Below are 27,078 nucleotides of genomic sequence, written 5' to 3'. Positions count from 1 at the left end.
TCTCCATTTTTATTCAGCCATATGAGAACCCCAAATGGGATGTCCTGGTAAAGAACAGGAATTTGCTCATGTCTGTTGAATAGAAGCCCAGAGTGCCCAGTGGGGAGTGAAAATTGGTGATGTTTTGGAGTATGTCTAAGTAACATTGGCTAGACTGTGATGCATCAAAACACAGATATAAAGGCAGACTATGCCCTCAATTGTGGGGGAGAGGTTAGACAAATCTTGGTGGTCGCAAAAAAGGCTAAGTGGGGTGTGGTGGAATCATGGTAAGGGAAGAATTGGAAAATAGATCTAAGGACGTAATTTTGGGGCAGAAAGAGTATAATTAATACTCAAGTCCCCCTTCTTGGGTTTAAAATATAGACCTTTATATAAAATGAAAGGGAAATGTAAGGAATCTAAAAATTTTCTAAGCAGAAGATAATTTTTATTTGGAGGGAATGCATGTAAACTAATGAATGTAAATGCCAATTAAAATGGAGATAAAATTATGAGCAGAAAGAGAGGAAGAAGCTAGGTAATTGTTTTTTAAAAATTCAGCCTAAATCAAACTTTGTCTTAATGTATTTACTGTTTGCATCACAGGATATATAGTGTTTTAAATCTCTCCTTTGGGAGAAATTGATTTGAAGCTAGAAATGCCTTTTGAAAGTTAGAAAGTTTCACTTTCCTTGAATTTTTTTCTTTTTTACTTTCAGCTATTTATTTGGAATTTAGAATAGAAACTATTATAAATCAGGCATTATTATGATTAGGAAACACCTTAAAACAGATAATAGTTAATGACTTAAATATAGTGAAAGAGTATTAAAACTATTGAGATATAAATAAGACCCTCTAGACAAGTCAATGGCAGAATAAAATGCAGCACAACTAAGTATAAGAAACTACCTGTCTTATGATGGTTCTGTGATGGTAGAATTTTAAATTCAAAACAGGATGATTTTTTAATTGGCAGCATTGATTTAATTTAATTGTATCTAAGCCTTGCTGTCTAAAATTAAGACACACAAATTTCAAATATCCTTCATCTTATTATGATTTTTTCACAGAGTAGGAGTGATGGTAATTATTAACCTGTATCATTTTTATTTTTATAGGAACAATGTTTGCATGTCAAACATCTTATCTCCTGAAGAATCTTGGAGAGTCTTTTAAAGGTGAAACTTTTCATCTATAGGTAAGGAAACTTTTTTTATTGTTTATCATCTGTTGAAAAGAGAGCATTCAATTTTAAGAAAGAACATGCATTTCAGCTCTGCTTATCTTAAATGATATAAAACATATGAAGATAATAGAAAGTGGGATTTTTAAGTTAGATAAAACAAATTAGTTGAAAATTTTTCATTTCAAAAGATCAATTTCTTAGGGAAAAAATAAGACATTTTTGCACTTTCTCATGGACTGTTATGACAGTAGAATTCCTATCATCCACCTTTTCTAAGTATTTAGGACATAAGAAAAAGTATTTAAGTATTTAAAGACATAACTAAAATTATATTTAGCAAAAGCCAAAGATAGAAATTTTTAAGACACTTAGAATATTCCTAAACATAAATGTAAACAGATAATAAAAAAATAGAATTTTTAAATCAATGAAGTACTGTCACTGCTTTAAAAGCAGGCCAGTGGATTAAATTTAATTAAAATTTGAACAATAACAGAGAGTTCTGAACTGTGAGGTAAACTCACATGCTAGGAAAATATTGCTTTGTATAGTCATAATGTAAATATAAACAATTTGTTTAATCATGCAAGAACTGTCTTTTGTATGTGACCTCTTTTCAGTTTAAGAAAAGACAGACTAACTTTTTAAAAACATTCGAATATGAGCAATTCATTCTGTTTTTGGCAATAATTCTGCTAGTATAGTTTACTTGTATAAAAAGTATAGATTACATACATGAAAATCAGATATTTTAAAGCAGAAAAACTAAAAATGCAATTAAAACGTCTAAACAAACATTTAGAGATACTTTAAAGTATTTTATAGGAAGTTAAAAGAATGAAAGAAGTAGTTACAGAAATTGTAAATAGGATCTGTTGTAAGAAATAATAAGTTGTACATTCTAGCTTTGTCACCAATACCACATTTGGAAAAATAAATATATTATACTTTCTGTCTTCTGTTAACATATATTTCAAAAATAGTAAAATTTCTACAATTTTAAATACTTTAATACTGTTATAAATGAATATTTTTTAAAATCTTAATATAAAAGATTAGGTTTTTAAGAAATGCAATAAGAATTCACATGGTAAAATGAAATAAAAAAACTTTAGGAGAAAAATACTAAATTTGGTGGTATGAATTTGAAGAATTCATTTCTACACTGTATTTGTTTTATTCTTATAAAGACATTGAAATTAATAGTAAGTGTATACCTTATGATTTGCTTAAGTTACTTAATTAGTAATATACTGGCCTTCTAAGCTATTTTTAAAAGAAAGATCATGGTAATTTGAAAAAAATAGGAAGTTATTTCTAATGTGATCTTTAAATAAAGCCCTTTAACATGTCAGTTTTCAAATCATATTTTGAAGGATAGAAAAAAAGAAAAGAAAAATGACTACCTTCCTAATGGAAAATATAGCCTCATAGCTATATGAGAAGAGAGAGCTGTAAGCATGTCACAAATGTATGAGGAGATCACTTTCATTTCTGACTTGTTTTTGACCCTTTCTTATGAATCACATATTTTAACATCAGGAGAATAATATATAAAATATGTGTTAAGTTTTTAGGGTCTAGTAGCTCCAAAAAAAATAGAAAAAAATGCAACTTTTCCTAAGCTAAATTTTTTACTAAAGTGCTAAGTAAAAATTATAAAAATGCAGAAGCTAAAATAATATAATGAACTAAAATTCAAAATGTATATGTATTTGTATTTTTGATGTCTTGGTATATAGCATTTATCTTAATTGTTATGAAACTATATACTGTAACATGAGTGAAAAAGTAAATACTGGAGAAGTATTTTCTTATCACAGTTTACTAGATAAAAAAATTTTACTAATAAGCTAAATGTAATATTAAGGGACACGTTTAAAATAGAGTTTTGTATAGTTATGCTGAAGAGCAATCTTGCCAAAAAGACTGTGGGTTTTTTGTGTTATTAGGATCTCTGAGCTTTGTGATTTGGAATTCATGATACCTTTTCAGGGCTCCTTCAAATGGCAAAATGCTTCTTTGGAAAAATCAAACGTTGTGTACATTTTATTTTATATTTGTGTATGAGAAGAATCACAGGTACTTTGGGAGAATTATAGTTTTTGTTTTAGTGCATGCATCAAATACCAAACAATTGTTTTGTCTGTCTGTCACTTACACCTTTGAGCAAGTTTCAGTTTGTGTAAATACAGTCTAGAAATTTACTTTACATTGATGATACAGTAATCTTTAAATATGATTGTCATCCTTACTGAAATTATAGGCAATATAGTTTAAAGAAATGCATTTTACAACCTATTTTTAATTAAAACGAGAAATACTTTGAAGGACTTCTTTTAGTGAGTAAAATAATGTGATTGTGCAGGTTTCTGAAAGAAGAAACTCTTAGTTTATTTTTCAAATTATATTAAAATGTTTCTTTACATGTTGTTTCCTGGTATTTTAAAGTCAGCAAAAAATAAAGCAACAATATATGCTATTTCTGATTACCTGTCAATAGAGTGAAAGGAAAAGCAAAGCATTTTGGCACGATAGGGTTTTCCTTTAACAAAATTAACTTGAAATTTAAAAGATATATTGCCTATAACTAATTTTTCTTATTAGGACGTATTTGGAGTGGCAACAATTTTCTAAATCAATATATTTGACGAAATTTATCTTATAAAATGGAGAGAAGTAGAACATTGTGGCCAGTTACAGGACAGTTTTTCTTTCTTGTTGCTTCCTAGAACTTACAAAACAGCTTTTCAATTAATAATGTTGAATAATGAAATTTCTGGGCTATAAAAATTTAGGAAAATGCCAGAAAATTGACAAGACGAAGGGAATATTAATTGTAGCTAAACGGACCCCTGAAATAGTAAACATTTGGCAGTGTGAGGAGTGTTCTGGTGAGAACAGCTACAATTCGGTTAGGAATAATTTCCTGGGTAGGTGAGGTCGTTTGTGTGACAAAGGCTGGGGGCGAGATAGCCCAACTGTAGCTGTTTGAGAGCTTTTCCAAAGTTACTTTCGGATTGTGAGGGTGAAAGTAGGTGCAACAATTGGGTGTTGGGCGGGGGAGGCTGCCCCGGCGCCACGACAGGGTTAACCGCGGCGCCGCCCGGTGCACTCTGGGAGTTGTAGGCCGCGGCATTGTGGGAGTTGTCGTAAAAGCCGGCTTCCGTGCAGCAATGGCCGCCGAGGAGCCAGGAGTTGGGGTTTTTGCTGTTCCGGACGGCTTAGGGGGCTCTCTGTGCCATCAGAAGGCCACCAAGAGCCCCCCAGGCTGACTAGGGTCTGTTAATTGTGTGTCTAAGAGGTGGACGAGAGGCCTGAAGGGTTAATGTTGGCGCCTGCTGTAGCTAAATGGTCCAGGGGGGGCCTCTGAGGGCTGCAGTCTCGGTGAGGGGCCCTATCCTGCCCGCTGGACCCTGGGCCTCGGCTTTCTGCCGTCGAAATGTCTGTGTGGCCAGCGCCTAAGCGTTTGGGGCTTTAGTTTGTTGTGGTTTGTGTCCTGCTCCCCCACCCCCTTTTCGTGCAGTGTTCGACTCTGTCCATGTGGTTGTTGATGCTCAGTCCTATTTGGGATCAGTTTGAACTTGTTTACTTGGGTGTGGTGTGATTTGTGCAAGAGCTGGCATTTGGGAACGCGTGGACAGCAATATCTTGGGTGTGCAGTGTCTTGGATTGGTGTAAGACAATTCATTATTAAGAAGTTGAGTCCTTGGATGTGTGGTTTGCTTTCTCTTGCACAATGTGAACTTTGCCCTTTTTTGCTGTGAGTCAGGCAGAGTGAAGCCGTTCCTGCTTGTGAAATGCTTTCTGTTCATTTAAGTATGTTCTTAAGTGTTGGAGACACTCCAGAGACTGTTTCTGCAGTTGTTTGTAAAAAGGTGTTTTGTGCAAAAGTGAATTTTAAACCTGCGCTCCAGGAGCCTCTAGTTCTCAGGGTGTAAGCCTCGTGGGCTTCTCTGGTGCCCTGCAGTTGTTTGGGTACTTGTGTGGGAATCAGGTTTACTTCTAGCTGTGTTACCTTATTCTTAGCTCATAGGCTTGCGTGTTGGCACAGTTGGATTTCTGAGATTGGGTACTTCGTCGGCGGAGGCAAATTTGGACACTGTACTGACATATAACAGTGTATAGGAATCCGAGGGTAGCCAGCAGATAGCTAACCAAGTAAGTGCCTGTCTTACCCTCTTGCACAAACTCAAATTTTACTATATCTGTCACCATATACTCTATAAATTCTGCCTGATTTCCACAGTCCTTGTCTCTCTGACTTGAGGAATAACTGGTCATGAGAAACTACTTCAGAGACAATATTTAAAACTTTTCCACAAGTAGAACTTTAGGCAGTTTTCTTCCCTCATGTTTGATGAAGTAAAGGGTTTGAAATAAAGTACAGTAGTGGTTATAGAGGTAAGTCATCAGTTTCTAGTTTGGGGCAGCCACATGACAGGTGATTTACAGAGAGAATGAAAAAAATCCCATTTTATCGGGGTATTTTAGTGACTGTAGAGCATGTTTCTGTGTTACTATGTTAGACACTTTTATTTACCATTAAAAAACCCTTGTATGTTTTGTGATGAACTGTGTTTTGATGATCTCCATCTGTGTGTATTTTCTTAGTATTTGGCTACTTGAGAATATAATTATGGGAGCGAAAGGGGCAAAACTGAATGAGTTCTTAGGAATGTTTTGGTCAAATGTGATTTGGGCTATAGGTTTGATTGACTAATACCATTGCCTTGTCCTTCCATCTCACCTGACTCCAGTGTGTCTTCGGTGGTTAGCTGAACGAAGAGTGGGAAACTTATATTATTGATAAATTTGTTTTGTCCATATTTGTTTTTGTTAGGTGATGTGGTAAAGAAGTGGTGAGTTGGTTTTGTATTTTAGGAAAACTGGATGGCTAGAGTTTGTAGATGTGTTGAACCATAATAATTTGCTTTCAAAGAAGGTGCATAAGGGCCTCCCTGGTGGCGCAGCGGTTGAGCGCTGGGTTGCGAAACTGCGCGCCGCCTCTGCGGCGCCGGTTCAATCCCCGGCTGCTCCCCGGCCACCGGAGGAGGGTCCCACATGGCGCGCAGACCTCTCCTGCCGCCCGCTGCTCCCCTCAGCAGTGCACTTCGGTCCTTCTGCCTGCTCTGCTCCCCGCTCTGGCTCTGGTGAATTCTCTCACCCTCCCTCCCGCGCTTCTGACTGTACCCAGTGCATGTATAAACAAAACAAACCAGCAAACAAATAAAAAATAAAGCATGCCTCTATTAAAAAAAAAAAAAAAGAATTTAAAAAAAAAAAAAAGAAGGTGCATAAATTTTTAGTTGCCAAGTTGCTATTTAATGTGCATTAAGCTAAATAAATGGTTCATGAGTGCTTTGAGAGTGAATACTTCGATTCGATTAGGGTAGAGATACTTAATCTCTGCTTCTGCAAAGAACAATTCTTTTTTTTTTTTTAAAGATTTATTTATTTATACAAGCACTGGGTACAGTCAGAAGCGCAGGAGGGTGAGAGAATTCACCAGAGCCAGAGCGGGGAGCAGAGCAGGCAGAAGGACCGAAGTACACTGCTGAGGGGAGCAGCGGGCGGCAGGAGAGGTCTGCGTGCCATGTGGGACCCTCCTCCGGTGGCCGGGGAGCAGCCGGGAATCGAACCAGTGCTAGAGGCTGTGGGCAGCTTCGCAACCCAGCGCTCAAAAACACGTCTCCACAAAATGATGAGGTCTTATCCCCAAGAATTCTAACATGTAATCCCCAAGGCTTGTATTTTCTATTCTGCTTTGTGTCTCTTACTTCAGTTTTGCTGCTGGTGTGAAATGTCTTTTTTTTTTTTTTTTTTTAAGGAGGCATGTATTTTTTTTATTTATTTGTTTATTTATTTGTTTGTTTGTTTATACATGCACTGGGTACAGTCAGAAGCGCAGGGGGGTGAGAGAATTCACCAGAGCCAGAGCGGGGAGGAGAGCAGGCAGAAGGACCGAAGCACACTGCTGAGGGGAGCAGCGGGCTGCAGGAGAGGTCTGCGAGCCATGTGGGACCCTCTTCCGGTGGCTGGGGAGCAGCTGGGGATCGAACCAGCGCCGCAGAGGCCGCGGGGAGCTTTGCAACCCAGCGCTCAAGTGCTGCGCCACCGGGGAGGCCCGTGAAATGTCTTGCTTGTAGTACATAATGTCAGCTGTAGTTTTAGAAAAATATGTGGTAAGATCCACAGTCTTCTGGAGAAGCTTATATGTGCATATTTCATATGTGTGTCAAAAACTGTCTTTTTGAAAGATAGACTTTATGTGATTTTGATAAAATTCCTTGCTATGAGACATAACACCAAAAAGGTAACTTTATTGATTTAAATGTTATAAATGAAAGCCATTGGCTTTGGTGCTCATTCAAAACAGAAACACAAACTTACTTCCAAATATGGGCATACGTTGTTTTATTGTGCTTTGCTTTATTGTTCTTCACAGATAGTGCGTATTTTACAAATCAGGGGTTTGTGGCAGCCCTGGGCCCGAAACAGAGCAAGTCTGTTGGTGCCGTTTATCCAACAGCTTGTGCTTACTTCTTGTCTCTGTTACATTTAATTAGGATATGTGCATTTGTTTGAATATAAGGCTATTATTGCACACTTAATAAACTGCAGTGTAGTGCAAACATTGCTTGTAGAAGCTCTAGGAAACCAAAAATTCACGTGACTCACTGTATTATGGTTGCCTGGAAATGAATACTCAGTGTCTTCAAGGTTTGCCTGTAATGGAATTTTGGAAGAAAACAAAAACTTAAGTTTTCATTTCAGATTGTGGCCAAAATTTGGAAACACTTGGGGTAAGAGGTAGCTGAAAAGGAATATCTATTTATCGGTCTTTGCCCAAGTCCTTTCTAACCTCTTATTTCCCTGTTCATAACTGTTCACGCTGCAGAAAAGTAAGCATTTTTTACTAATGTGTTTCTATACCTGTGAATGTTTGTGGATGGTAAAACTGTATATTCAAGACAACAAAACACACTCTCAAAACTTGGTCCTTGTTCCTATCTGTTATTTGAAGAATGGTTGATTGTACTTTGTGCACTTACATGTGTTTGTTTTCTTAATTTAATATATTTAATTTGTTTAATATGTTTCTTTTCAGATTATAATACTCTTAAATATGAAGTGTACATCCACCCTCTCTCCTCCACCTTCCTAGAGGATAAAAAAGTTTCTGGGAGAAAGAGGAAAGGTATTTAAAGTTTTTTCCATGCTTGTCAGTGATGAATTTTATTTTCTGATTCTTCCTGCATGTATTTTAGGGACAGAATACATTATCTGTGCTCTTCTGGGCTCTCATTTTTTGAAGTCAGTTTTAGTCATTTAATTTTTATGGCTAAGACTCAGCAAACAGCAAACTAGTCGTTACTTCAAAATACTTTTGATTAAAAGATATGAATCCATTTCTTTTGGAAAGAAAACAAGACCATATGCATATATCTTGCCACTTACAAGGATTCTCTCTGTATCTTAAAAAGTGTCAGAAGTCCTTAAGAAGATCATTGCGTTTTGCCCTCTGCCTGTCTTATTTTCTTTTTGTTCGACTTTCCCTCTGAGTGTGCCTATGTGGTTCTAAAACTTATATGACTTTTTTTTTATTTTGGATTTCTTTTCCAAATTATGTGCTGTAACTTTGAAAAACCACTTTCACCTAAAATAGTCATTACAAGGACATTGCTTTAAATATAGTCATTCTTGTCGAATTACATTTTTATATAATGATGAATTTTATTTTGATTTTTCTTACATGTATTTTAGAGACAGAGTATATTATATCTGCTCTACTGGGCAGTAGCCCCAGCACAAATGTCAGAATTTGACTTGCAAAACAATCTAGAATATATATGACTTTAGTTTCATTTTCTGTTATTAATAGCCTTTAGTTAGTGAAAAAATACATAACTTGGCATTTTCAGGCAAGTTTTACTTGAAGATAGCTGTACTTCTTGCCTGACACATTCATGAAATACATTTGAAAATTTTACTAATATAAGCACTTGAATTCACATAAAATAACTGAAAAAAATAGTTCTGTATCTGTTAGCTAATCTAAAAATTATTTGTAAACCAATTCCATAGTATTTTTAAACTTTGAAATACTAGTTTCTGAATTTTAAAATGTTTTTACAGACTTTTTTAAGGGGACAGGAACTTTTTAAAAATATATATATCAAAAGTAGTTAACTTGGGCCTCCCCGGTGGCGCAGCGGTTGAGCGCTGGGTTGTGAAGCTGCCCGCAGCCTCTGCGGCGCCGGTTGGATCCCCGGCTGCTCCCCAGCCACCAGAGGAGGGTCCCACATGGCGCGCAGACCTCTCCTGCCGCCCGCTGCTCCCCTCAGCAGTGTCCTTTGGTCCTTCTGCCTGCTCTGCTCCCCGCTCTGGCTCTGGTGAATTCTCTCACCCTCCCGCGCTTCTGACTGTACCCAGTGCATGTATAAACAAAACAAACAAATAAATAAATAAATAAAACATGCCTCTATAAAAAAAAAAGTAGTTAACTTGTTTCTTTGAATTTTAGTATTAACCAATCGTTTACAGTATGTGGAGATTATAATTGGGAAAAATGACCCATTGTATTATTTTTTTTTTTCCCCAGAATTATATTTATTGAGGTTAAGTAGGTTTACATCTTTGTATCTGCCTTGGGACGATAGATTCACACATCTACAAATGTATAAGTATAGCAAAATCATACCTTTAAATATTTTAAGCACTTTAATGACCCATTGTATTAGAGACTTAAAATGAAGACATCTTTTTTTAACTTTTCTGTACCATTTCATATTGTTTTACTTTAGAATTTGAACTTGTCATGTAGGGGTTTAATTTTAAAATATTTACGAAATGGCTTATTCCTTGATAAGGTCCTGTAATATACCTCATATTTTTGAGATATACAGGTTTAAATAATTTTTTTAACCCAACAAAATATTTTAAGAGGAAACGAATAGTAAATAAAACTGACTTCTACTCTCTCTGAGGAGAAAAATGAAAAGAAACATAATTTTTGTAAATGTAAAAGATTTTGAGTTTGTTATATGGTTTTTATTAATCACTAGGAAAAAATAGAAGGTCTAAGCTGTAATTTGACAATTCAGAAAAGAAAAAAAAAGTCTCTAAATTATGTGATAGATTATGTTTTCCAAAGATGACCACAGCAGTATTTCCTGGCTCACTTCTTCTGCAATGCAGTGTTGTCATTGTCATCATACTGTCAACACGTTGTAGGTAGGCCCTTTGACTATTTTACCAAGGGAATAAGATAGAAATGCTGATAGGCCAGTTCTAGGTGTTGCTTTTACTAGGCCTCACAATTTCTGGTTAATGCCTGTTGGAAGCCAGCCACTATATAAACAGTGCAATTACCCTGAAACCACTATGTTTTGAGCAAAATCATATAAAGAGGCCCTAAAAGATGAAGCATCAAATGGAAAGACTCAGCAGCGCTAAGGAACCAGACCTGTAAATGAAGAAGCCATATTGGAAATGGATCCTCCAGCCCCAGCTGCCTTGACCATTATCATATAAATCAAACGAGCCACTCAGTGGAGCCCTTTCCAAGAGGGACTTTTTGTTCCATAAAATCATGAGCAAAATAAAATGGCTTGTTTTAAGCTTCTGAGGTTTGGGGTGCTTTGTTATGCATCAGTAGAAAACTGAAACTATTACTGGGGAAACAATGTTTTATAATTTATAATCAGTGATAATACAGAATATATTTACATGTTTAAATCTGATAAGATGCTAGTATTTATAATACAACAATGAATACCTAGATCATCAGACCAAAAACAAGAACCCCAATAGAAAAATGTACGAAGGTTATGAATAGGCAGTTTTTGGAAGAGGAAACCAACCAAAGAGGCAAGTACAGAGGATATGCTCAAACTCATTAGTGATCAGAGAAGTTCAGAGGATAAAAAATCAAATGGGAATAAAAGGAACAGCATGACATACTAAAAGTCATATATAGCAAACCTACAGCTAACATCAAACTCAGTTTTGAAGAAGTACTCCCCCCTACTATCAGGAATACAACAAGGATGTCCACTCTCACTGCTGATAGTCAACATAGTGTTGGAATTCCTAGCCAGGGCAAGTGAGCAAGAAAAAAGACATAGAAAAGAATTCAAATTACAGATGACATAATAATATACATAGAAAATCCAAAAGACACCAAAATCCTACAAAACTACTAGAACTAATGGGTAAAGTGGCAGGATATAAAATAAATACACAAAAATTCAATTTTATTTTTATATGCAAATAATGATTAGAAGAAAGAAAAATTAAGAAAAGAATCCCATTTATAATTGCATCAAAAAGGATAAAATACCTGGGGGTAGACTTAACAAAGGAGGTAAAGTATTATATACTGAACACTCTAAGACACTGTCATAAGAAATAAAATGATGCCAAAAAAAAAAAGGAAAGATAGGGGCCTCCCCGGTGGCGCAGTGGTTGAGCGCTAGGTTGTGAAGCTGCCTGCGGCCTCTGCAGCACTTGTTCGATCCCCGGCTGCTCCCCGGCCATTGGAGGAGGGTCTCACATGGTGCGCAGACCTCTCCTGCCGCCCACTGCTCCCCTCAGCAGTGTACTTCGGTCCTTCTGCCTGCTCTGCTCCCCGCTCTGGCTCTGGTGAATTCTCTCACCCTCCCACGCTTCTGACTGTACCTAGTGCATGTATAAACAAACAAAAAAAAAAAAAAAAAAAAGGAAAGATAGCCTGTGTTGATGGAATGGAAAAAAAAAGTCATTAAAATGACTCTATTATGTAAAACAATTTATAAGTTCAGCATATTACCTATAAAAGTCCCAATATTTTTCAAGGAAGTAGGATAAATATAAGATGTATATGAAACCACAAGAGATCATGAATAGGCAAAGTACTTCTGAAAGAGAAGAAAAATGGAGGTATCACATGCCCTGACTTTAGACTATACTGCAAAATGATAGTAATCAAGACAGTATGGCATTTAAACAAAAAAACAGAAATAGATCAATGGGATAAAGAGCCCAAAAATAAAACCCACACAAATATAGACGGTTAATTTTTAACAAAGGTGCATGACCATACAATGTAGAAAACAAAATTTCTTTAACCACAAATGATTTAGAAACTTGGACAGCCACATGCAAAAAAAAAAGTGGGAAGGGGGAATCTAGCTCATTATTTAACTCCATACTCCAAAGTGATTTAAAAATGGATTAAAGACTTGCACATAAGACCTGAAATCATAAAACATTTAAAAGAAAACAGGTGACATACTCCTGGACATCAACCACAGAGATGCCTTTGGGAATTCCAGTGACAAGGAAAACAAAACCAAAAATAATCAAATGGAACTACATCAAATTATAAAGCTTTTTTTTTTTTTAAACAACCCTTTGCCCGAACATAATTTCCCTCATTTTAAAGATAAAAACAGACCCTCAGAGATTAAAACCCCTGCCTGAGGTCACACAGCTACTGAGAGAATCGTGCCAGGATAGGACTCCAGTGGACTTCCCTCCCTAAATTTTCCATCCTTGCACCCCCGCCCCCTGCCTCTAACCACAGTTGATTCTAACTGCCTGGCATTTTGCTGAATCTGAGACAGTGCCTTCAACTATGATCTTATTTTAATTTTTCTAACTCGAGAGGTAGGCAAAAAATCCCCATTTAATAGTTTTTGTGTGGCTCAGAGAAGTCAAGCATTTTTCTAAGGTCATACATCAATTGAGTGGCAGAATTTGAACCCCCAGGTCTCTTTGACCTGGAGTATAGGTCCCCTGGTATGTAGGGGATAGGTGTGTAAGAAAAATGACTGCTGGATTTGGCAGGTGCGTGGGTTGTTGCAAACAGCCCACATCCCAAGAGGCAAAATGCCCTCCCCATCAAAGTCCCACAAGGCAAGTAGATACCCCAGTTCTGCTCCTCCCTCTGCACACAAACCTCCTGGGCATGTGCCCTTAAGTCAGCCTCCCTTCAAGCCTCAAATTATAAAGCTTTTGTACTGGGGAAGAAACCGCCACAAAAACAAACACAATCTAAGGACTGGGAGAAGATATTTGCACATCACACATTATTAATTTCCAAAATATAAAAAGAACTTGCAGCTCACCAAAAAAGCAAACAACTCAATCACAAAATGGGCAAAAGTTCTAAATAAACAGGTCTTCAAAGAAGACATAAATGGCTTCCAGTCACATGGAAAAAATGTTCAATATCTGGGCCTCCCCTGGTGGCGCAGCGGTTGAGCGCTGGACTGCGAAGCTGCCCGCAGCCTCTGCAGCGCCGGTTCGATCCCCGGCCACCGGCGGGGGTCCCACATGGCATGCAGACCTCTCCTGCTACGCCCGCTGCTCCCCTCAGCTGTGTACTTCCTCAGTCTGCCTGTTCTGCTCCCCACTCTGGCTCTGGTGAATTCTCTCACCCTCCCTCGCTTCTGACTGTACCCAGTGCTTGTATAAATAAATAAATTTAAAAATCCCTAAAAAAAAATGTTCAATATCACTGATTATAAGGAAAATGCAAATCAAAGCCATGAGATGTGACTGCACCCCTGTGAGAACAACGGGCTATATCAGAAAGACTGGAAACAACAAATGGTGAGAATGTGGAGAAAAGGGAACACTCATCCTTTATTGGTAGTAATTGAGTAATTACTGTACTGTAATTTAGTACAGTTTCTATGGAACATGGTATGGAGAGTCCTTAAATAAAAATGGAGGGCCTTCCTGGTGGCGCAAGGGGTTAAGACACAGCACTATGAAGCTGTCCGCAGCCACTGCAGCACAAGTTCAATTCCCGGCCAGGGAGGTGACCCAAATGGCGCAACAGGCCTCTCCTGTCTTGCCCGCTGTTCCCCTCAGCAGTGTATTTCAGTCAGTCCACCTGTTCTGTTCCCCACTCTGTCTCTGGTGAAACCTCTCACGCCCTGCATATCTGGCCTACACCCCAGCACTTGCATGAATAAATAAGTCTTTATGCATAAAGTTATTTATTTATGCATAAATAAATAACTCTTTAAAAAAGAGAAATGGAAATACTGTGTGATCCAGCAATACCTCTTTTAGGTTTTCACCCAAAGAATATGAAGACACTAATAAAAGAAGATTCATGCATGCCTGTATTCATAGCTGTATTTTTCATTTTTGCGAAGTCTTGGAACCAGCCTAACCTAAATGTCCATCAATAGACAACTGGATAAACTGTGGAATATACACTCAAAGATTACTACTGAGCTATTTAAAAAGATGAACTAGTGCCTTTTGGAGGCAAAATGGATGGGTGAAATACATCAGAAAGTGAAAGACAGTTACTGAATAGTTTCACTCGTTCGCAGAATATATATATTAAAAAAAAAAAACAGTGAAAATAAGCTGGCATTACACAACAAAAAATGATCCTTAGACTGAAAAAATATGCTGGTTGCCAGAGTGGATGGAGGAAGGAGGAAATAAAGGAGGGAATGTGACAAGGTATTAGCACTGGAACTTTTGTTTTTTTTTCGTTTTTTTTTTTTTTATAGAGGCATGTTTTATTTATTTATTTATTTATTTGCTTGCTTGTTTTGTTTATACATGCACTGGGTACAGTCAGAAGCGCGGGAGGGTGAGAGAATTCACCAGAGCCAGAGCGGGGAGCAGAACAGGCAGAAGGACCGAAGTACACTGCTGAGGGGAGCAGCGGGCGGCAGGAGAGGTCTGCGCGCCATGTGGGACCCTCCTCCGGTGGCCGGGGAGCAGCCGGGGATCGAACTGGCACTGCAGAGGCTGCGGGCATCTTCGCAACCCAGCGCTCAACCGCTGCGCCACCGGGGAGGCCCAGCACTGGAACTTTGATGGAAGGTTAGTGAAGCATATGCACATAGGAGGTGTGAAGCTATACCCCCAAATTTAGATAATTATGTAAAGGATTAGCAAAACAACACAATTTGAGAATTAATAGGTGTTTTATATATTTGGGTGCACCTGTGTTGGATGTGGAAATATAGATGAGAGTTTTGTCTTCTTGATGAATTGTCTTCTTTTTCTTTTTTTTTTTTTTTTAAGATTTACTTATTTATGCATACAAGAACTGGGATACTGGCCAGAGGTGTGGGGGGTGAGAGGATTCACCAGAGACAGAGTGGGGAACAGAACAGATTGACTGAACAGGCAGATTGACTGAAGTACACTGCTGAGGGGAGTAGCGGGTGAGTCAGGAGAGGTCTGCTGCACGATGTGGGTCACCTGCTTGGCTGGGGATCCAACTTGTGCTGCAGTGGCTGCAGATAGCTTCATGTGCCACCCGGGAGGCCCCATGAATGGTCTTCTTGATCATTATATAGTGCTTACCTTTGCTACTAGTTATTTTTTTTTGCTGTAAGATTAATTTATTAGATTTGAGAATAGTAATTCTTGCTTTTATCACTGCTGTTGGCTTTACATACCTTGCTCCAGCCATTTACTTTAAGTCTATGTCTGTCTCTAGATCCAATGTGAGGCTCTTACATGTATAATGTACATAAAGGCAAAACTAAACAGTATATTATCATTTCATGTAAATGTGTAATAATATATATTTAAAATATATTGTGTACATAAACATGTATATATACACATATGTGTATATACAAGTAGATGTGTACAATTTTTAGGACTTTGCTTACCTGGAGGATGGGATAGGGTAAATTTTGGGGGTTTTTTTGGTTCTTGAGTTGGGTGTTAAGTTTAGATTTTTCATTATATTGTGCTTTATAACTAACATATTTTATGTAATCTTTTGTATGTGTTGAATATATTGACCAAAAAAAGGAAGAAAGAAAAGAACTAGGCAGAAGCAGTAGAAATTAAAGTAACTAGAAATTGTAGTGAAAAAAAAGATGAGTAAAGATGCCAAATCCTGAGGCTATTGTTAAAATTAAGTATTCAGGGCCTCCCAGGTGGCGCAGCGGTTGAGCGCTGGGTTGCGAAGCTGCCCGCAGCCTCTGCAGCGCCAGTTCGATCCCCGGCTGCTCCCCGGCCACCAGAGGAGGGTCCCACATGGCGCGCAGACCTCTCCTGCCGCCCGCTGCTCCCCTCAGCAGTGGACTTCGGTCCCTCTGCCTGCTCTGCTCCCCGCTCTGGCTCTGGTGAATTCTCTCACCCTCCCGCGCTACTGACTGTACCCAGTGCTTGTATGAATAAATAAATAGTCTGGTTCTCAGCGTCAACTTTTGGTCCCTTCTCTGCGTTCGAGGAGGTTGTGGCGTAGGCTGTTTCCAGACTATTCGAGGACCCGACAGAATGATGGAGGTTGTCTGTAACGACCGACGGGGGAAGAAGGTCCGCGTCAAGTGCAACACGGATGACACCATCGGGGACCTTAAGAAGCTGATCGCAGCCCAAACTGGTACCCGTTGGAATAAGATTGTTTTGAAGAAATGGTACACGATTTTCAAGTACCATATGTCTCTGGGGGACTATGAAATCCATGATGGGATGAATCTGGAGCTTTATTACCAATACAACAGAATCCTTCCCTTTGCCCTGCCCTGCCCATTTTCCCCTCCTCTCCTCACCCTTACTGGTATGGATGCTTGTTTCTAAAAAACTCATGTTAATGAAAACTCAGATACTGCAAAAATAAATAACTAAATAACTAACTAAATAAATAAATAAATCTTTTTAAAAAAATAAGCATTCAGATGAAGAAAATTTCACCATATCGTTAAATTTTTTTTGCATAACTGCCCTAAAGTTTTGTTCCTTGTGGCTGGACTTATGATGTTGGCAAAATATTAGTTTACTTTCCCTTTCACCTACTTTTAAACTGATTTGTTCACCATGACACTTTTTTTTGATAGATTATTTGGGATAAGGTTGTAATGATGATTAGATCTGCTGATGCAAGAAATCCAGTTACTATGTAACAGATATGTCAACATTTCACTATGGTCTTTTAATTACATATTGAGAGGAGAAAAGGGTTAAATGGTGGTATCAATTTTTACTTTTAAAATGGTGTGTATATGTTGTGTATATCATTTAGCTTTATACTTAGAAAACAATATGCTTTGGTGGTGGGTGTGGTAACATATATTTGAGGTGGTGTGGACCTGTACTCTTAAACCATATACAAGGTTGTCAGCCCATGTTGCCTCAATAAAAAATAAATAAAACACTTCACAAGGGTACTAGACTTGGAGTTGCACCAGCTGCTGCAGTTGCCACAGTTCTCTCTTCAACTTTAAGATGTTTCTCTTGGCCAAAAACACACTAAATCATCTCCAAGTTCAAAACATTCAGCAAATGATGGCAAGACAGAGCCACCAGAAACGGACACCTGATTTCCATGACAAATATGGTAATGCAGTATTAGCTAGTGGAACTGCTTTTTGTGTTGCTGTGTAGACATATACAGCAACACAAATTGGAGTAGAATGGAACCTGTCCCCTGTTGGCAGAGTCACCCCAAAGGAATGGAGAGATCAGTAATCATCCCAGCCTGTGTTAACACTGAATTGTTTCAAAATTAACTTATAATTGATGCCAAGTAAAAACACTGTATCCATTAAAATATGGCATTACTAAAGAAATAAAGTACATTTGAAACTTCAAAAAAAAAAAAACAACAGTGATGCTTATAAAGGAGAGACTTAATACCTGTTTGTTACATCAGTTAGTGAATGTATATTTGAGATCCTTCAAACCAAGTTTAAACAATGTATATCTGAATGAGTACTTGCCAGTAATCCTTTGTACAGCCCACATTATTAATCCACTTTCATTATGAAGATGAAAGTAGGTGATTAATTTATTTTAAAAATGGTTTTCTATTTTTTTAAAATTATTTTTATTTATGCATGTAAGAACTGTCTTGAAGTTGGGGGGTGGGGGGGAGTATTCAACAGAGACAGTGGGAAGCAGAACAGACAGATCTACTGAAATACACTGCTGAGGGGAGCAGTGGGTGAGACAGGAGAGGTCTGCTGTGCCATGTGGGTAGCTCCCTCACCAGGTATGGAACTCATGCTGCAGTGGCTGTGATAGCTTGATAGTGTTGAGACTTTAACCCCTGCACGACCAGGGAGACACAAAAGTAGGTGATTTAAAGATTTGTGTAGTAAATTAATCTCTTTTTGATGTGCTCAGTTCATTTTGTACTTAATGGACCCTAGATATATAAAGCAGGATTCCGTTCAGTCCACATTGGCCAAAAGTTGACACCTTCAGAAGGAAGCTCAAGAAGAGAAATTAATCTCATATAGAAAGACTTCTCAAAAGGCACAGACTTCCAGGCTTAATTAAGTCCCAGGGATGTAATGTATAACACAATAACTTTAGTTAACGCTGTTGTCCGTTATATTTAAAAAATGTTAAGAAAGTAGAACATAAGTGTTCTCACCATAAGGGGCCTCCCTGGTGGCACAGGGGGTAAAGACAGTGCTATCAAGCTATCAGCCAGTCACTACAAGAGTGATACAAGTTTCATCCCCAGCCAGGGAGTTGCCCACTCGGCACAGCAGGCCTCTCCTATCTCTTCTGCTGCTCCCCTCAGCAGTGTATTTCAGTACATCTACCTGTTCTGCTTCCCACTCTCTGGTGAATACTCTCACTCCCCTAACACCTCTCTCTGGCTTACACCCCAGTTCTTGCAGGCATAAATAAATAAATCTTTAAAAAAAAAAAGTTCTCACCACAGGAAAAAAATCACTTTTTTCTCTTTTGTATTTATATGAGTTAATGGATATTAATTACTGTAGTCATCATTTCACAATATATGTAAGTCGAACCGTTAGGCCGTGTGCCTTAAACTTATACAGTGCTATAATCCATAACTTGATCAAACTGAGGGAAAAAGAAAAGAAAAATATGGAATTATGCTCTCCAAACAGCCAGCTGTGGCTAGTGTGAATAACAGATGGTTTGGTATTCTTTTCATTTTATACACTTCTATGAGCTTTTGAAACTAAAATATTAAAACTAGTTCTAATCAGTTGTTTCAAAATTACTGGCCATTGTTTTATATGTTTACAGAAGTTTCCATGAAATGTGAGCTTGCATAGTAGGTGAGAAAGTGGAAAGAGTCTTAGATTTCCAGTGCAGACACCCTGATTCTAGAACTGGACCCATAATACCAGAATGATTCTTAAGGAAGAAATTCATTTTAAAGGACTATTTTCTTGTTGGAAAAATCAGGGTATTATTATGATGTTTGAATGTAATAATGTATGTGAAATTGCTTAGAAAATGATAATGCAGTATGGAAACCTAATAGATGTTAACATTCCTTTCTATGATAATGTTGTTAACAAAGCAAATATTGACTTTAAATTTTTTAAATTTATTTATGCATATAAGAATTGGGGTGTAGGCCAGAGATGGGTGTGTGTGAGAGGATTCACCAGAGATAGAGTGGGGAGCAGAACAGGCAGATTCACTGAAATACACTGCCAAGGGGAGCAGCAGGTGAGGCAGGGGAGGTCTGTTGTGTCATGTGGGTCACCTCCCTGGCTGGGGATTGAACTCAGATTGCAGTGACTGGTGACAGCTTGATAGCAGTGAGACTTAAATCCTGACTTTTTGGAAATCTCCCACTTTTTTTTTTTAAGAATTATTGATTGATTGATTGATTGATTGATTGATTTATACATACATGCATACAAGCACTGGGTACAGTCAGAAGCGCGGAAGGGTGAGAGAATTCACCAGAGCCAGAGCGGGGAGCAGAACAGGCAGACTGACGAAATACACTGCTGAGGGGAGCAGCGGGCGGCAGGAGAGGTCTGCGCGCCATGTGGGACCCTCCTCTGGTGGCCGGGGAGCAGGCGGGGATCGAACCGGCGCTGCAGAGGCTGCGGGCAGCTTCACAACCCAGCGCTCAACCGCTGCGCCACCGTGGAGGCCCAAATCTCCCACTTTCTGATTGATAGAGATTTTGGGTTCCAAAAAAGTTGGTTTGTTTATCATGCTATTATTATTTTTTTTTTAACCCTAGGATTGAATACCTCCTCAACTGAACTTTAAGGAGAAAGCAAGTGCTATATTTTGGATTATGCTTAAATGAAGATGAGCTAGAAGAGGACGAAACTGTTAAAAATATGTGAGTTTTATTTTACAAAGGAAGGATTCAACTTTGTTATAATGGCATTCTTATATGAAATTCCCTAATTAAGAAAATTTCTTTCAGGGGACTCCCTGGTGGCGCAAGGGGTTAAGTCTCACCACTATGAAGCTTTCTTCAGTCTCTGCAGCACAAGTTCGATCCCCGGCCAGCCAGGGAGCAACCCACATGGCACAGCAGACCTCTCCTGTCTCGCCCGCTGCTCCCCTCAGCAGTGAATTTCAGTCAGTCTGCCTGTTCTGTTCCCCGCTCTGTCTCTGGTGAATCCTCTCATCCCCTACACCTCTGGCCTGCAAAAATAAATAAAACTTTTTTTTTTAAAGATTTATTTAAATCTTTATTCCGGGTACAGTCAGAAGCGTGGGAGGGTGAGAGACTTAACCAGAGCCAGAGCGGGGAGCAGAGCAGGCAGAAGGACCGAAGTACACTGCTGAGGGGAGCAGCGGGCGGCAGGAGAGGTCTGCGCGCCATGTGGGACCCTCCTCCAGTGGCCGGGGAGCAGCCAGGGATCGAACCGGCGCTGCAGGGGCTGCGGGCAGCTTCGCAACCCAGCGCTCAACCACTGCGCCACTGAGGAGGCCCAAACCTTTTTTTAAAAAAGATTTATTTATTTATTTATTTGTTTGTTTATTTATTTATTTATACAAGCACTGGGTACAGTCAGAAGCTCGGGAGAGTGAGAGAATTCACCAGAGCCAGAGCGGGGAACAGAACAGGCAGATATTCAGAGGACACTGCTGAGGGGAACACCGGGTGCGGCAGGAGAGCTCTGCGTGCCATGTGGGACCCTCGCCAGCCGCTGGGATTGAACCAGCGCTGCAGAGGCTGTGGGCAGCTTTGCAACCCAGCGCTCAACCGCCGTACCACCGAGGAGGCCAAATAAATCTTTTTTTTTTTTTAAAAAGAAAGAAACTTTATCTCATTATATTAAACTATTTCTTATTTCATTATGAAAATATTAAATTCAAATGTACAGAAGTCCTGAAAATGAATTAAAATTAAATGGAAATACTTGTATACTAAGATGATGCAACATTGCTGCTTTACATATTTTCCCTTATTAAAGACTAGGTCTGAACTTTCAATCTTTTAAATAAATGAGACTGAAATCCAATGTGGTTGTGTCTGAGTATGTTATTTGTGTAGCAGCCAAATATTTACAGAATCTTCTACTGTTCCTTACAATTTTTTTTTTTGTTGCCTTAACTCTCAGCGCTATCACATTAATGCCAGCCACTGCGGCCAGTTTAACCAGTTCGATGCCACTGGCCTGCATGGCGTGGCAGACCTCTTCTGTCTCACCCACTGCTCCCTTCAGCAGTGTTTCAGTGGATCTGCTCCTCACTTTGTCTCTAGTGACTCCTCTCACTCCCTGCTCCTCTGGCCTATACCTTAGTTCTTGTATGCATAAATAAATAAAAATAAATCTTTAAAAAATAATTAGGTCCTCTTTCCTTAAGCTCTTTTCTTTGTAGTACTTACTACAATTTTAAACATATATTTAGTTGGATGTTTGCTTAATATCTGTCTCTCTCACTAGACTATTCCTAGACTATCATTCATTCTGTGATCTCTATCACACACCTAAGTGTCAGTTACTCTTAGGTACATAGGTAAAGATACTGTGATGAATAAGAAAAGGTCACTGTTCTCATGAACTTCTATTGGGAAGATGGACAAAAACCAAATAAACGTTGGAAGCGTTAAGTATTATAAGGAGAACAAATTAGGGTAAAAGCTTAGTGACAGGGAAAAGGAGAGGCTATTTGGGATCTTATGTAGGGGAGTCAGACAAAACCACTCTAAGTAAAAAGCCTAAATAATATAAAGGAGGGCCTCCCTGGTGGTGCAAGGGGTTGAGCACCGCACTAGGAAGCAATCCGCAGCCTCTGCAGCACGAGTTCGATATCTGGCCAGCCAGAGAGAAACCCACATGGCGAGGCAGACCTCTCCTGTGTCACCTGCTGCTCCCCTCAGCAGTGTATTTCAGTCAGTCTGCCTGTTCTGTTCCCCACTCTGCCTCTGGTGAATCCTCTCACCCCCCCACAACTCAGGCCTGTACCCCATTTCTTGTATGCATAAATAAATAATCTTAAAAATAATATAAAGAAGCAAGACTTGGGAAATAGAAGGTAAGAGCTTACAGGAAGCAGGGACAAGAAATAGAAGTTCTTTGAGACTGGAATGAACTTGACTTATTGAGGAACCGCAAGAAGTGTGGGTGGAAACAAACGAGCCCTAGGGAGGGTGTCCCTGCTGTTGGAGAGGTCAGGACACATCAAGTAGTCTCGGGAGATTTTGTTCTTAATGTGATATAAAGGTCTTAAAAGGATTTGAAAGGAAGACATGATATCTAATATACTTAAAAAAAAAAAAGATGAAACAAACCCTGTGTGAGAACAAACACCAAGATAGATTTCAGGGAGACTAATTAGGAGACTATGGCCATATTCCAGGCACCAAATACTTGTGATTTGGGTATGAGGTTCTTAAGGAAAAGTGGGGAGAAGTAGTCAAGATGTATTTCGGAAATAGAGTAACAAGACTTACTGAAGCATCGGATTTGATAATAGGAAAGAATCAAGATTGACCTCTAGATTTTGGGCTTTAAAGAGGGTAAATAGTGGTGCCGTTAGTATAGATGGGGAGAGGGGAAGGGAAAGCATGCGTGCATGAGTTTGTGTGCATGCACACATGTACGTTGGTGTTAGAGTTCTGGTTTGAACATGTTTCTTGAACATGTTTGAACAGGTTTGAGGTGGTTATTTTATGTATGAGCGAGGATGTTGAGTGGGCGGGTGAATCCGAAGCTCTGTACAGATATTTGGAAGTCATTAGCATACAAACCTAGGCACTGGATAAAATCCCATAGGGAGACCATGTAAAGAAATGAAGAGGTGCAGTTGGAGCTCTTGCCATTCCTCCTGCAGTGTGGAAGGGCACCCATGTCGAGGGGGAATGACTCCCATGAGTTTCAGTGCTTTGTGGGAACTCCAGGTGGGAGGCCTTCTGGCAAGTGACTGCAATTTCATATTGTTAGTTCATTCATTGCCTCCCCAGGCCTTGAAGCTTTCTATACATTTGCTGTGGCTGAATTAAGAAAGAAGTCATTATTTCTACATAAATGATAATTCCAGGAAAGATTTTGAGGAGATGAGGATAGCTGGGACCTTTCAGAGTGCAAAGTGACCTTGAAACATAAAAACATTATTTTGGCTTAACTGAGAGGGGAGTTGCGAGATTTCGTTTGAATTGGTTGAATTGGCGAGGCAGCCCCAACCAAAGGTATCAAATTTAATTAAAACAAAATGTGGTTCCTGTTCAATTGCATAGTTAAATCTGCTGGACAATTGACAGTTTATTATGAACCGTAACAGCCTCAGGGTTATACCTAATTGATCTCATAGTGAGGGAAAATATGGGAGTTGGGCAGGAAGAGATAAGACTGGAAAATATGATAAAATATGCCTTTAGCTTCAAGACATGTTGAGCTGTTGACCCCTTAGTAGTAGTATGCCTGTTTCCTGCCTTACAAAAAACTCTCAAGTTTTGAATCAGCAGCCCCTACTGGCTAAGACTGAATTTAGGTCCTATCTTCTATGATCCCACCCATGCCAGAAATAGAAGCAAAAACTTGAAGGGAGGATGAGAGAATGAGTGTTATTACAGTGGGTTCTTACCCCTCTAGAGTAAGAATTCGCTGCAGAGACCTTGTTAGACCAGGCATGGTTTACTAGAACTTGTACTGGACAGGACTCTGGGCTGACTGTTTGAGGGGAGTTCAAGACCAGTTTTTAAGCTGTCTGAGAAGATCTTAATCTTCTTCAGGTTCATCTGGATCCTCTAGAGTAGAGCACAGACATTTGATCTTTCACGACTGCAGAGGTTACCTGGTATCCCAGCTCCTCACAAACCAAGGGAATGTCCCCATATGGCTGGAAGAAGGTAATTGCTCAAGCGCAAGAAAACATGAGTGGAACAATGTATTCAGTTTGAGCAAAGTGGACATAAGTGGAGTAATTATAGAAAAAAATGCAGTTTCTCTGGTATTCATCATGACTTCGGGTCCCAGGGCCCTCTAGCAGCTGATGTGGTGGCTGGACTGTGTGAAGAACTTTATTGCATTACACGAGTTCTTAAACTGGCCTTGTAGTTTCCATGTCTCTACTTGGACTGCACACTTTTGTGCCCTTCAATCCCACTGCCTTCTCCACCTCCCCCCAGGGCCTGCCACCCCCCCTTGAAATAAAGCAAAGGGAAAACCCCTGCAGTCCTTTAAAGACAAGACGCAGAGACCCTCCCTCAAACTTTTTATCAAGCTCTGTCCCTACATCTTGCCATTATGTATTCTGATTTGACTCTGTGAAGTTATTTGCCTTGAATCCAAGATGTTGCACCTTGTTGAATGCTCAGCCCAAAGGCGGGTTTGGTATTTAAAGGGCCCTCAATAGCGAGGGTAATCAGAGCTAAGGTGGCTGTGACGAAAACACAGAAACAAGCTGCAGGAAGAAACAGAAGTCTGCGAGTCTTTTTAAAATTATTTTTTTAAGATTTATTTATTTATGCATACAAGAACAGGGGCACAGACCAGTGGTGCTAGGGGTGAGAGGATTCACCAGAAACAGAATGGGGAACAGACAGGCAGACTGACTGAAACACACTGCTGAGGGGAGCAGAGGGCGAGACAAGAGAGGTCTGCCGCGCCATGTGGGTAGCTCCCTGGCCTGGGGATCGAACTCGTGCTGCAGAGGCTGGGGAAGCTTCATAGGTTGCGTCTTAACCCCTTGCGCACCAGGAAGGCCCAAGACTTCAAGTCTCTGTCCGGAAAAGTTTATATGAACGAGCACAACACATTTAACAGATACAAAAATGTTTAATTGTGGTGAAAAGAAAACCACGGCTACACGCCCACTTCTTACTACAATAGAATCTTCCCATTCACCACTGGCTTCTCAGACCCCATTTACGATTCAACCCCGAGCTTAAACGAGACTGGTCCGATTGGCCAATCGGAGCCCGTCTTCCTTAGTAGCGAGCGTCCCTGCAGCCAATGAGAGGACTGGGCGGTGTGGTGGGGTGAGACGTGCCTCCCTCAGGCGGCATCCTGGGGGCGTGGGGACGCGTTGGGTGGGGCTAAGTCTTGATTGGCAGGTACGCTTCAGCCACCTCAGAACGGAATCGCCGCGCCGTACGCATGAGGGCGGGGCAGTGGGCGGAGCAGCGAAACTAGAACCAACCAATGGCTGAGACGCTGCGCGCAGAGAGAACGCGAGATCACCAATGGTGGCAGGGATATGGCGCCGTGGGCGGGGTTTAGGCCAAAAGAGGTGTAGGAGCAGCGCATATTAGTGTCGTCCTCACCGTCACGGCCAGCGCCTCTTCCTGGATTCATTCATTTTTTTTTTTTTTCCCTCCAATTCACGGAGCTAGTGAGGCCTGGTGGAAAGCGATGGAGCGCGTTCTCCCTGCCGCCGGCTTTCTGTACTGGGTGGGAGCAGGCACCGTGGCCTACCTGGCCCTGCGCATCTCGTGCTCTCTCTTCACGGCCCTTCGGCTCTGGGTTTTGGATCACGAGCCTGGGGTCGGACCCCAGCTGGGCGAATGGGCAGGTGAGTCGGATCCAGCGCTGCCGGCGCCCCGGCTCCTGCAGCGGCTCCTGCGGCCCCATGTCGGGCCTGGCCAGCGCTGACCGGTTCGGGGCCCAGCGCCTGGCCCTCCACTCCCCGGCTTTCCTCTCCTCCTCCTCGAGTCTCCTGCACCCCTCGAACTGGCCTGACCTCTTTAGCCAGCTCTGGCCTGCCCAGGCTTGTGGAGTTTTAAAATAATGAATACGCTGCGGGCCCAGCTCGGGGAATCTTTAGTATGCCTGGGTGGGCGCGGGAGAAATTTGGCCTGAATTCCCTGAGGCGCGTGTCCTTCAGCTATTCCTGGTTTCGTGGCCTGGGAGGCAGCCTGTCGCCTTCCAGCTTTCTCAGTCGCACTGTGCCCACCTAGGTCCGCCCCCATGAGTGTTTTTAAAGTTTTCCGCTGCTTTTTAATACTGATATTGTGTTATGGATACAGAGCTTTCTGTTGTTTTTTGGAGTGAGGATGGAGGAAAAGGACATGGGATTTCAGAAGTCTGTGCTCTTTGAAATCTTACCTCTCCAGTTACTTGAATTCGGCCTATTTCATACAATTTCATTGCAAAATCTTTTAAAAAATCTTACTCAAACTGTTCTGGAATCCTAATGAGTAGTAAGGACTATTGCTTTTGCACAGACGGTGACTCTTCGGGTAGAAGTCAGAAATAGAAATACTTTTTGCAGAAGGACGTTTGTGGGAAAAAGTATTCCCATTAGGAGTAAGCTAAGCAAATGGATCTCGTCTCTCTGTCCAGGATTTGAAAATGGAGGACAAAGGTCAGGTTGGAGAGTTTGGGACAATTACCTGAAGGGAGGTTTTGGACTTGCTTTTTTACTTTTCTGTCTTTTTGTCAATTGCTTTTTTTTTTTAACTTTATTTGTAACTAAGTGATATGCTGTAGTTCTCTGATGTGATTTTTCAGTCTGATGTTTTATACTTGAATGTTCGATTCCCCAAGCATTTAATTGAAATTTGGCATGGTTACGGTTTGCTTTCAAACTACTAGGTTCAAGCAAAGTACACAAATATATATAGTCTTTACTTTGTTCTTTTAACATAATCTCAACAACTTAGTAGGAAAAGCATAAATTAGCCTTTTGGGACAGCAACACAAACATTAAAAGAAAACGTTTCAAGTCAGTAGGCATAGATGAGCTCTCTGTCCATGCCGTGAAGCAACTGTTAGCACCCTGATGCTTAT

The 27,078-nt window shown here is 40.1% G+C and overlaps 2 protein-coding genes and 1 pseudogene across 3 annotated transcripts in view; all 3 read left to right on the top strand.

Annotated features, from left to right (window-relative positions):
- Positions 1–16,432: 16,432 nt before the first annotated feature.
- LOC311172665 (ubiquitin-like protein 5) lies at positions 16,433–16,735 on the top strand (the record flags this gene model as incomplete). Its single annotated transcript, XM_084236208.1, has 1 exon — positions 16,433–16,735. The coding sequence occupies one exon, from the start codon at positions 16,433–16,435 to the stop codon at positions 16,733–16,735; it is 303 nt and encodes a 100-aa protein (XP_084092334.1).
- Positions 16,736–17,380: 645 nt separating this feature from the next.
- On the top strand, positions 17,381–17,623 carry LOC311173528 (cytochrome c oxidase subunit 7B, mitochondrial-like; annotated as a pseudogene). Its single transcript has one exon. The product of its transcript is annotated as a cytochrome c oxidase subunit 7B, mitochondrial-like (transcript).
- Positions 17,624–25,701: 8,078 nt separating this feature from the next.
- HSD17B12 (hydroxysteroid 17-beta dehydrogenase 12) overlaps positions 25,702–27,078 on the top strand; it is a gene marked incomplete at both ends in the record, with an annotated part of 127,413 nt that continues 126,036 nt past the window's right edge. Inside the window, one exon of the mRNA XM_084236084.1 lies at positions 25,702–25,861. Within this exon, the coding sequence (XP_084092210.1) occupies positions 25,702–25,861 (160 nt within the window). The remainder of the gene's footprint in view (positions 25,862–27,078) is intronic.

The sequence above is a fragment of the Talpa europaea genome (genome assembly GCF_964194135.1).
Source record: "Talpa europaea genome assembly, chromosome: 1".
Taxonomy (NCBI): domain Eukaryota; kingdom Metazoa; phylum Chordata; class Mammalia; order Eulipotyphla; family Talpidae; genus Talpa; species Talpa europaea.
This window is presented reverse-complemented; position numbering and strand designations above follow the sequence as displayed.